Source organism: Eublepharis macularius, chromosome 6 (assembly GCF_028583425.1).
Source record: "Eublepharis macularius isolate TG4126 chromosome 6, MPM_Emac_v1.0, whole genome shotgun sequence".
In the NCBI taxonomy this organism is placed as follows: Eukaryota; Metazoa; Chordata; class Lepidosauria; order Squamata; family Eublepharidae; genus Eublepharis; species Eublepharis macularius.
The window spans coordinates 60,742,562-60,754,621 of record NC_072795.1 but is presented as its reverse complement, the minus strand read 5'-3'; the positions used below and the strand labels follow the sequence as shown (position 1 = coordinate 60,754,621).

At 42.1% G+C, this 12,060-nt stretch overlaps 1 protein-coding gene across 2 annotated transcripts in view; it reads right to left on the bottom strand.

Moving 5' to 3' along the window:
* INPP5D (inositol polyphosphate-5-phosphatase D) overlaps nt 1–6,556 on the bottom strand; it is a 112,295-nt gene extending 105,739 nt beyond the window's left edge. For both annotated transcript variants that reach the window (XM_054983732.1, XM_054983734.1), the window contains exon 1: nt 6,327–6,556. In XM_054983732.1, coding sequence (XP_054839707.1) covers nt 6,327–6,460 — 134 coding nt within the window. In that variant the 5' untranslated portion in view covers nt 6,461–6,556. The remainder of the gene's footprint in view (nt 1–6,326) is intronic.
* Nucleotides 6,557–12,060: the final 5,504 nt, after the last annotated feature.

The window sequence follows — 12,060 nt, the reverse complement described above, 5'->3', positions numbered from 1 at the left end:
AAACTGCCATTTTCAGATAGAAAGTTCAACAAGCAGAGGGTTCCAGTCTCTAAAAGGACAATTAGACAGTTAAGTTTTATGGCCCAGCCATTGCATGATGTTTGGGCTATTGTATCTGGGGGTTATAATAAACACTGAGATCTCTACTTTTGATTTTTTGCCTTTGACACAGTAGTCTATGGGCATATTTATACAGAATCTTTTTTATGTTTATTGCATTTCTTTTTTGAATATAAAGACTGCATTGCCTCAAACATAACTATCGTTTAAAATGTAGCTCTCTTCTGCATTGACAGTATGGCTAAAATCTGCATTGACAATGTTCACACATATATTTTAACAGCTCATCTGAGGCTCAAGGACCAATTAAGTACCAATTTTGAAAACCTATTATGTTTTATTTAACTGCCAGGGATTACATTAAAGACAAGCAGGTACTTGAGGAGAGGGACCTCTAGCATATGCAATATCTTTCATCTGGTCTTTATTCAAATTTTTATTTCCCTCTGAGATCATGCTAAGAAAATTAATACTTTGTTAAACACAATAAACCTTTCTTCCTGTCTGATAATTTAGCTTACTGCTCCAGCTAGACAAACTAATCTTACCAAAATGTTTATTTAGCTTTGAGTGTCATTTCTATTTGAGATTACTAGTAAGTAATTTTGACTACGTGTTACAAAACCACATTTTGGCTTACATTTGCTTCGGAGTCTGTGCAAGAATGACTATATTCACACATAGCTCACTTCACAAAAGGATGTTAAAAGCTGGATCACTGGACAGGTCAGAATGTACTTGTTTCAGCCACTAACCATACCAGTAAAAGTTGTTACAGTAAAAATAAGTGTAAATTTTTAAAAAATCAATATATAAAATAAGATATAATATATTCAATTTAGAATCATCCAGAGAGGGGTTTTTTTGGTCAACATCTGGCTGTGGCTGTCAAAGTACATTAACACGGACATGAAGCTGCCTTATATGGAGTCAGACCATTGGTCTGTCAAGCTCAGTATTGTCTACTCTGGCAACAGGTCCCCAGAAACTCAGAAAAAGGTCTTTTGCATCACCTGTTGTCTGAGCCTTTTAACTGGAGATGCAAATCAGAGGATCTGCTACTAAGCCACAGCTCCACCCCAAACATAAAAGCAAATGCTCCAAATGTTCCAATGCTTCTTTGTTACTGAAATGCTTAATTTCTACAGATTAGTCAGGTTGGCTTGTTCTTTCATTGTGGATAGCAGGGGTCTCGGGGGGTAATGGAATGGAAGAAGAGAGAACCAGACACATCCCCTGAGCTTTCTGGAAGAATGACAGAATAAAAGCGTAATAACTAATGATCTGGACATTTGGGGTGATAAAGCAACAAATAAAATCATGTGGGACATTCCTCTGCCAATAACACGCTATCTAAAGATTTATTGACTGCTTTGGATTTATTTGGAAATTTTCTATACTGCCTCTCTAAGTAACCTGCCTTAAGGGAGCTTACAAAATAAACCATAATAATAAATAAAACTTCATAAAAGTTATTAAAACCCAACATTCAAAAACACAGACACGGCATAAAACAATAGAAAACATAGTTCAGTTAAAAATAGGTCTTAACTAGAGATGGGCATGATCCGCATTACGATCGAAAAATACCTACGATAATGGCGATCGTATGATCGTGACCCGGCAGATCGTGATCGTCCACGGCCAACGATCCAGCGATCGGGAGAGGCCTGGATCGTTGCATTCGGGCTCAGATCGGGGATCCAGACACTCACACGCCAGCAATCTATTCCCCTGGCAACGGAGCCAGGGGAAAGCCTGAGCTCTGTTTGCCCTCCTTCTGTCGCCCTGGAAACCTGAATGGAAGCCCAGCTTTCCTTGATCAAGTAACTGAAAAAAGCAGCTGGCTGCCCCCGTATATACAAGTGGACAGAGAGGGAACAAGCCCACGGGAAGCACACACAAAACTAATCAAAGAATTTACAAAATTGTGTTCAAAGTGCAAGTGCTATAAATAGTGGTAATTCATACATATATCAATTTCATTCACATTATCTCATTCCATATCCATAACAAACTGTACAGGGAACACCTTCACAATTGTACATCCAACAATCGGGCATAAACACGAACAGAGTCTATTGTAGATTCCTATGCAAAATCTTGTGTCGAACAAGCAAATTCCTGGAACCTCCCAGATGAAAAGGGAGCGTAACCGTTTGAAATGAGGAACAAACTCTCAAACCACGCCCAATCCACACAGCTTTACTTGATCAGCAGGGCTTCCTTCCAACCATGGAGCAGCAAAGCAGAGAAGACACCCAGGGGAGGGAGGGGGAAGGGGGTGTTCTGTAGCCATGGGCACTCCAATCTCATCCCTGCAAACCCTGATAGGCAGCTCTGACGGCCAAACACAGACCTCCTGTGTTGCTGAACGGGACCTGAGGGGAGGCAGCTCATCGCCACCTCCTCGTGCCTGCCAGGCCCAGCGGCTGCCGCCAGCACCCACCATTCATGTATTGCTGGGAATACCAGCGCGCTCCAGTTTGGCCTGGCGGGCAGGCACATGGGGGGTGCCGCCGGTGAGCGGCCAGACCCCCCGCCTCCCCGTGCCCGCCAGGCCCGGCGGCCGCTGGCACCACCCACCTTCCCACATAATACCAGCGTGCCCTGCTTTGGCCTCCACAATCACGATCACAATCCACGATCCACGACTTGGGAACGGGAGATGATCGGCGCAGATCGTTATTTCGGGATCGTCATTGGCGCCGATCCACAATCCGCTGGATCGTTAAATTTTTTGGATCGTGCCCATCTCTAGTCTTAACTAAAATAATGTCGTATGGGGAAAGGCATTCCACAGACAAGGTGCCACCACTGAAAAAGCCCTGTCTTTAGCCACCACCCACCTCACTTCTAAAGGTAGGAGGTACCTGCTCTTTCAGGAGGAATGCAACCAGGACAGGCTGATTCCATAATCCTCAATCAGTTTGTCCACTGACCAACAGCACCTCCAATCTTGTCCAGTCCAGTGAGTTTCCATTGATTTGCCCTTATCCATCCCATTGCCTTCTCCAGTCACCTGGAGGTGTCCTGCATTCTTGTATGTTTACCCTGCATTCACTGGATATGTACATCCATGGTGACGGAACATACTTTTTTGATAGGTATTTTTATAGAATTTAAGGATCTGATGCACAGAAGGTACCCTTCTCACTGGCATTTAACAGGAGGTGTAAAAGCCTACTGTTTTGCAGAACTTTTGCTGTGGAATTTGTAGGTTGTTTTTCATTGGACACTGAGTTATCTTATTCTTATGTTTTTATCCAATTTTTGTAAGCCACCTTGAACTTGCAATAAATTTTAACACTTGGTATAAGAAAGATTTCCTTAGAGTAATTCTACAACAGTCAGTTAAGTAATTTTCCAGGCCATGTAGAAAGTTAATCCTTTTATTCCAGGGAGCATTTTTAGCATTTGTTGTAAAAAGAAAGAGTGTATGAAACAAAGATATCTCTCATTCTCATCAGAAACGCCAATTTCATAGCTGACTCATCAGAACCACAATATGAATCTAGATAAAAGCTAAATGATTGGACCAACTGAGCTCTTGTCTGAGACCATGAGCAGTTTGGGGCAATTAAATTGCAACTATTCAGGAAGGCAAATCCCTGAATGCCTACCTTATTCATGAGCTTTATCCCATAATAAGTGACAAAGGCTGCAATCCTAAAAACACTTTCCTAGGAGTAAGACCCATTAAATGTTGCTCCATTAAGCATACTTTCACCTACAGTAGAAGTACCACTTTTCAATCTATTTGAGAAATCAAAGAGGTACCCCCTTGGGGCCTTAAAATAGCATTTAGAACTGTTTCAAAATTACTCCAAGTCAGAAAAGCCACAAAAGTACCAGACTGCAGATCCATACAGAATGTGTGACACAACATATGTGTGATCCATACAGAATGTGTGACATAATTTAATTTTTAGGATTTTAAAAATTAAAATGACATGTAGTTCCCTTTAAGTTCTCCAAAATCTTCTGATTCTAAGAACGTACTTTCTAGACTGTCACTTCACAGAGATCAAGGTTTTTAAATGTAGATGACAAAAGTTGGGCTTCTATACTCACATTTGATCATTTCTAGATCAAAAATTTTTGAGGTATTAGATAATAAGTAAACCATACATTTGAGAACTTATAAAGGATGCCGATTTTTGTCTTTATTTCCCTGTCTCTTGACTGACAAACTAGTTTCAGTGCTGCAAAACCAGAGCTGAGTAGCCCAACTTTCATTTTTAAAAAGGAACAAATTTAGCTACCGCAATATAAAAAAGGCATGGTATTTTATTTTGATGAGATATGATATATTATTAATTGCTCTGTTCTTCCCCAAAGAGGCAATACAAGGTTTAATTTCTTTTGAGACTGCTGGAGCCTTAGACAGTTTCCATAATTTTAGTCTTACTGACCTATATATAAGAATAATGTAACAGAAGCAAACTGGCTCCTACAGCTGGCGACCACACTGCTGATTCTATTTCAGGTGCCCTAGTCAACTGCTAACCCTGCATTTATATGACTTCCAGTTCACAATGCAGCTCATACATTTCCATTTCTTGCTAGTATGCAGCCTGAATCTATGCATATTTACTTGCAGTATATCTCACTGACTTGAGTAAGTCTTATTCACAAGTAAATGTACACAAGATTACAGTCTCGACACTGAGAGATCTCTGTCTTTTGGTGCTACACCTCTGAAGATGCCAGCTACAGCTACTGGCGAAACGTCAGGAACTACAATGCCAAGACCACGGCAATACAGCCCGGAAAACCCACAACAACCATCGTTCTCCGGCCGTGAAAGCCTTGGACAATACATTACAGTCTCTGTTTCTCAGTTCTAACTTGCCCCAATTCTCTTATTGCCTCTCCTGGTAACTGCAGCCAGGGGTTCACCTTTAGACTACCAAAAGGAGATGCCAAAACATTAAGGAACATTTGTTCTTTTGAACAAGCCCCCTGGCCCGACTATTCCCCAGTTAACTAATGATTGATCCATTAACAGGTATTAAAACTAATAATAATACCAGCTTCGTTCTGTTTATTAAATTCCTTAAGTCTCTCAAAGCCTCCTTGACATTTCCTTATCCCTAATCCAACGGCTTCTCAAACCAAAGCAGAGAGTCAATTTCTCCCATTTGATCCTTCAAATGTATTTTACTTGGAATTAAATAGTTACTGGGCATACTGAGGGAAATGTTTGCCAAGGGGAAGGGCTGCTAAACCCCCCAGCCCAAATCTTCTCTAGAGACTACAGCTGAAATTAATATACAGTAGGAAATTCCATGTGCATTTTCCCACTTAAAATTTGACTGTAAAATTCAAATGTATATTTGCTTAATAAGACTGTTTTGCACTATCACCAACATTTCAGGGTTACCGAATATGGATGCTGGACTTATGAACTATGGAAAAAAACATGCCATAAAAATGAATCAACAAGGCTCAAGATGCAAGGTATTTAAATTTATTGCCCACCCAATACCGAATTTTTAAAAAATTGAAAACACTGAATTGAAACTTTATTGAATTTTGTCAAATTTCAAATGTGTGTGAAATTGGATTTCAGCTATTTTAGACTATGGCAACAAAAACAAAAGAAGCTTCAGAAGACAGTTTTCTCAGGCTTTTATCTCAACAGGTTGAGCACAACTAGGACCTTGGCCTGTGAAAGGCCTGTCATGCTGGTCTAATTTGAAGGGATAGACAGTGTCATCTCTGTGCTTCTGCTAGCCCATGCTAGCTAATACACCTGACAAGGACAGTGGTGATAAAATCTTCCTAGCTGATTCCCCACACCCAGTGTGTGAGTGGGGGTCCTCAGGTGATCTGTTTCCTTGAAACATTTCCTACATTCTCCCAGTTAGGCAAGTACACAAAGAATACCCAAGGAATTATTCAGGAAATTGGCATGTCTGAACTACTCTAGCAGATATACACTTACTAAGAAAACCAGAGGATTCCAAGCTCACCCCATGGGAGGATGGGGTGGTTGAAACAAATATAGGCTATAGCAAGATATTTTATTAATTCTGGAACAATTATTCTTTTGCCACCGTCTCCCTTTAAACCTGCTCGTTTTAGCAACTCTTTCCAGATGGCTTGTATCCAGGTTCTTTTAGTGCCTCCACCACCATCTTGACTGAATATTTGTGTCCTGTACAGACAAAGTGCACTTTTGCAATTCCTCTAGCTTTCTCTGTCTAGCTAAGAAGGCATAGAAGCAGCTTGGTCTAGTGAAAGGCAAAAGCTATACTTACAGCAAGCAGAGGGCGTATGCTGAGGAGATGGACTCACTGGCCCGCACAAGGAAACTTCCATCCTTGCCCACTTTAGACAACAAGTCCTCAGCTCTGGAGCGGGTGATAGTTCCATGGTACCAGCACTGATCCATGCCTTAATGTGCCAAAAAACAAAACCACCGCAAAATAAAATAAAAGTAAATTAAAATAAAAATAACTACCCAGCCAACAATTGCGTGGAGATCCCAGAGCTAGCTGTCTGTATCGCTCAGCAGCTACAGCTCACTCAGCTTCCTGTTTCAATGGTGCAGAGAGGGAAAGGAAACAGAGCTGAGGAGAACTTCCTCATAAAAATCAAGCAAAGAGTGAGAAAGATACGTTGCTCATACCTCTCCATTCACTCTGTTGTCTGTGCCTCTGCACTACAGGCAGGAACCCATTCTAGTCCTTTGCAGCTTTGTAGACAGTATAGATTCAATGCATCAACCACTAAGTTAATCTAGCCCTGAAGACTATTCTTCTTCCTTTCACTTTCTCTTTGCTTTTCACTCAGTCCTCTTGCAACAATGGTGTGTTAATACTTCCATACTCCATTTAACTTAAAGATCAGGGCAAATTTTGCCACAGCGGAACCTTCCTAAGAGGAAAAAAGTTCAAAGTCTACAAGTGTAATTACAGAAAAATCCCATACTGGGGTGTGCCAGTGAGACACAGACGGACAGAGGTTTAGCTTCAAGGACCCATAGCACATTCTTATGTTCTGTTGCACAGAAGAATTTCTGGCAAAGTAATTGGTCTTGGGGGTGTTAGTGTGGTCCCCAAGACTAATTGCTCTCTGTGAGAAGGTAAGGTAAATGGGGAAGACCATGATGACTCAGTGGAGAGCATCTGCTTTGCATGTAGACGGTCCTAAAGTTCATTCCAAAGCATCTTCAGCTAAAAAGATCGGCCAGGAGGTAATGAGAAAGACCTTTTCCTGAGACATTGGAGAGCAGCTGCCAGTCAGAGTAGACAATACTGAGTTTGATAGACCATCGGATAAGTCAGCTTCATGTGTTTATAATCCAGTGTGAGGTGTCAGACTAGGTTCTGGGAGTGCCAGGTTCAAATCCCATTCTCTGGGTCACCTTGGGCCAGTCACGCTCTTTCAGCCTAGTCCGCCTCACAGAGCTGCTGTGAGGAGAGGAGAATGATGTTCATCACTTTGAGTGACCATTTATACCATTGGGTATAAATGAAACAAACAAACAAATAAATGATATATGTGACATAACAAACATCAGATCTGATATTTTTCATAAGACTGAGAATATGTGCTCTGTTGATTCATGATTGTCTATCAATGGCAATTAATCAAAATGGCTAAATGGAATATCTATCCTCACAGATAGTATGGAATACCGGTAGCTTGGGAGCACCAACAGGAAGAGCTAGTGTGGTGTAATGGTTAGAGTAGCCAATGAGAATCTGGGAAACCTAGGTTCAAATCTCTACTTTGCCATCAAGCTTGCTGGGTGACTTCTGTCCAGTTACTCTCTTTCAGCCTCACAAGTCTGCTATCCACTTTGTGGCCAACATAACTCATATTTGGCTTAGCTTTGGGGCTGCTAGCTTAATTACAGAATTAGACTCAGGCTGTGAGTTTTGTCCTGTGTTTAATGCTTGTGGTTGCCTAAATAACCTCTTGAGTATAAAACCCAAAAGCTGAATTTCTCATTAGTTTCAGTTAACAAGGCCTTTCTCTGAGTCGTCAGGGTTCCAAGCAGCTTCAAGGTGGCAGAGTTTAACGTGTTCATTCAATACAGCTTCTCTAGCCAGTTACAATCTTCTTTACAAATGTTTGAAGAGGTTTGGTGAGTATATGGAGGCTCAACTGCGCAGGACACCTTTTAAATGCACTATTGGGTCTCTGCCATTTGTCCTTTGCACAGCATTGACATGGTGCTTGTGGCTTTGGTGGTTGATCTCCACCCAGAGGCTGAAAGGGGAAACTGGACTCACTGATCCTTTTAGGTCTGCTTCAGTCCTTCAGTACAGTGGATCAGGAGGCAGAGGGAAGATTAATAGAGCATAATGTCTGCAGAAACTGTATGAGTTAATTCAAACCCTTATTGACTCAAGTAGTTCCTGTTATTCCTGTAACGGACTGTGATAGGAGGTTACTCATCATCTCCCAGAAACATGAAGAGTCCAAAGTTCTTCTGTTCCTTATCCCTTGTGTTCAGGGTGGCTGTGGGCAAGATCAGACAGGTGCTGGTGGAAATCCTTGATAAATGTGTTCCATAGATGGTTGTCATGCTACAGAAGTTTTGTTTTTCAAGTAAAGGTGCTATTATTTGGTAGGGAGGTAGGCTGGTCAGCAGAATTTGTATAACTGTATGACTTGTGGTTTCCTGTCGACAGTAGATAGAGACTTAATCCCAAGTGTTTCAAACACCATAGGGTATGATTGACAAGAAAGAAAATCTGGGTGCTTTGATGGGAAGTGTACGTTTAAGGAATTCTGGTGAGCTATATCAAAACTCAGTTGAATAGCTGCATAGTAACCAGGATGGGGAGGTGGGGGGGGGACATCTTTCATTCTGCATTTTGAGGCTGGATGTCACTTTTTCAGAACATTTAAAGTTCCTGTTGCTGAAATTTACAGGTATGTCACAAGCAGCAGCAACCTCAGATGCCAAGGCCACAGCATGTCACCACTTAATGCAATAATGTTGTTTCAATTTTTTTAAAAAAAAAAGTTATGTAGAAGTATCCCAATGGAACAGCAGTGATGAACAAATAAGTCTATCATTTTTGTTTGACCTGTTTAAAAGCCCCAGGAGGCTCATAAATCATTCTCAGAATGAGCACAATGTCATGTGAATTCTCCCATTCAAATCAGGGGTTTCCTGTATTCCGTGTGGAGAAAAATAAGCAGCCAAGGTTGTGAAAACAGGCCCACTTTGGAGACAGCATCCTTTAAGTCTTTGAGAACTTGGCATAGAAATTTGTTCCTACTCTTAAAAAAAATCCTACAGAACACTTCTTTAATAGAGAATTAATCACTTGCATTTCAAAAAGTGCCTCTTTATTGATTTTTCCTTTAAATTCTATTTTGTACTGCTCTGCAATGCCAACAAACTAATAGCTGACATGCTCAACTGCTGATGTTGTTTCCCAAAAATGTGTATATCATCAACATGAACTGAAGGATGACTATCAGATTATACAGAAATACACAGTAGGGGAAAGTAAGAGAATTGGGCCTACATTTTTTTTAAATCACTTATGGAAACTACCTTAAATTATCATGGACTTTGATTTATGGAAATTGAATGCCCCAAACATCTCTGAATGACTTTGGCAGAGTGATTCTTGCTAGCATATGGCTAAAGATACAATGAAAGACAATTGAACATTATTTTCTCAGAGATGGTAACATTTATTTTTCTGCAGTCCACCATTCTGATGACACCAGTGTCACATTGGCTGCTAATGCAGCAGTGGCCTTCTACATATATAAAACCTGTTTGTTGTTTTGTTTTGTTTGTGTTCTATGGGGCTAATTTAGGAACCAAACGTGCAACACAAATGTAAATTAAGAAAATTTCTTTACTCCAAACCTTTCAATAATCAGAACAATACAACTATTTTTTTAACCAGACACACAGGTGCAACAAAGAACAGAAACTTGCAGCTTAATAATGTCTTTAAGTTCAGCCAAATAACTGGTTGTCTTTTGAAACCACTTCAGGGTAAGCAGAGTCCAACTTTTTCAGTCCCACCAAGTGCCAGAGTCCTTTGCTACAGTCCTCTTGATTATGGAACAAACTGGAACTCAGGCTTCTGTCTTTAGTTTGGGAATTACAGCCCTGCAACGATAATAGGATTCCAGTAAAAATACCAAACTAAATGTAATACACACACACCACTTTTAATCACTATTGTTCACATACAATGTGTTTCCAATTACCTTATTCAAGAACTGAAAACTTATCAAGCTCCCCCGCAAGCAGCCTTCTCCTTGAGTACTCAGGAGGACCAGTCACTAACTCTATACTTCTGTGTTAAACCAACAAGTTAGGGTTGCCAGGGCCTCTCAACCTCCCAGTGGGGGACTGCCTCCTGGCACTTACCTCTGGTGTGTGTGTGGAGGGGTGCACACGCTCCCCTGCATGCGCAATGATGTCACTTCCTGGAAGTGATGTCATCACGCAGCCCCTGGGAGCACACCCACGCTCCGCAGGGGCTCAGATTGGGGCCGATGCGGAGCGCGGGAGCACTCCTGCCCTCCACAGCGGCCCCAAACATGCCCATTTTGGCCCAAATCAGGCTCATTTTGGGCCCATTTTGGCACAGATCGGGCCCGTTTTGAGGTGCTGTGGAGCATGGGAACGCTCCTGTGCTCCGCAGTGCCTAAAACACGCCCATTTGGGTGCAGATTGGGCCTGTTTTGAGCTGCTGCAGAACGCAGGAGCACTCCCATGCTCCACAGCGGTCCAAAACAGGCCTGATCTGCGCCAAAACGGGCCTGAAACAAGCCCGATTTGGGCAAAAACAGGCACATTTTCGGCTGCTGTAGAGGGCAGGAGCACTCCCGCGTTCTGCAGTGGCCCCAATCCGGGCCCAAACAGGCCCGGTTCAGGTGGCTGCTGCACACAGGAGCGCGCAGCGCCGCAGGGGAGTGCTCACGAAAGGTGCGAGCTCCCCTGCTGGCCAGGTAAGTGGGGGCGGGGTGTGGGGGCGGGGGATCACCTGCCCCCACCGGGGGTCTGGCATCCCTACAACAAGCTCATGGGGGTTACTCATACAAATAAACTGCTTAAGCATTATGAAATGTAAGAAAGTTGTACAGTTGTGGCTAAAGCAATGTTTTCTGTCCTTGATTTCTTTATACAGCACAGTTCTGTAGCCCAGCATCATGCCTAGTACCAATAGTAAACTGGCTTGGGCAACTGCCAGGCTCTGGACGTCTTGGGAATGCCCATCTGCTGGGTCCTATCTGGTACAAAATCCTCCAGCATACAATAGAAGGGAAAGACTATACTGCATGGATGTATATGGAAATGACACTTCCTCTTGCGATATGTGACCACTCATTGCCCTATGTTCACTTCTTGACCCAGGTAAATTCCAACTCAGCCTGGCTGTATCAGGAAACAGGCTTACTCTTTGAGAACTCAGCAATGAGGGAGCTTATCTGAAACAGCAAGGAGATCAATAAGCATCCAGCTCAGGTTTTTTGCTCCTGAAACCCCTGGAGTTATCATGCCCTGTCCAAATAACATTTTTCCGTGTAACTGGGCCAACCTGCAATTACTTATGGCTTCCACACTAGCCATTTTCTCTGGAACGGTCACCATTCTTTCAGCAGTTGTTACAGAGAAACCAAACAATTCCACTGTCAGATCATAGCATTGTTTTCCTCCCATCTTTTAAAGGATCTAGCTTGTGGTAATTTTTCTGACTTTAAGAACAAATACAGCACCAGTCTATCCAATGTGGACTGGTGAAGTGCTACTGAAACACATGGTGGAAGTATGAGCCTGTGTGGCTGGTTGATAGCCATCCTTTCTGCTTGCCCTTAATGTACCTGGTTGGACTATTACCATGTCCAGTTTTGCAGTCCCTTCCAAAATAGCCAAAGTTGTAGCTGGTATTTTTGTCTTTAAATTTCGTTTCATTATTACACAGTGAGTCAGGCAAAATATGAATAAAACATTTTAAATTAACTCTTTCCGACCACTTCAGCATGACTGAAATTGGCCAT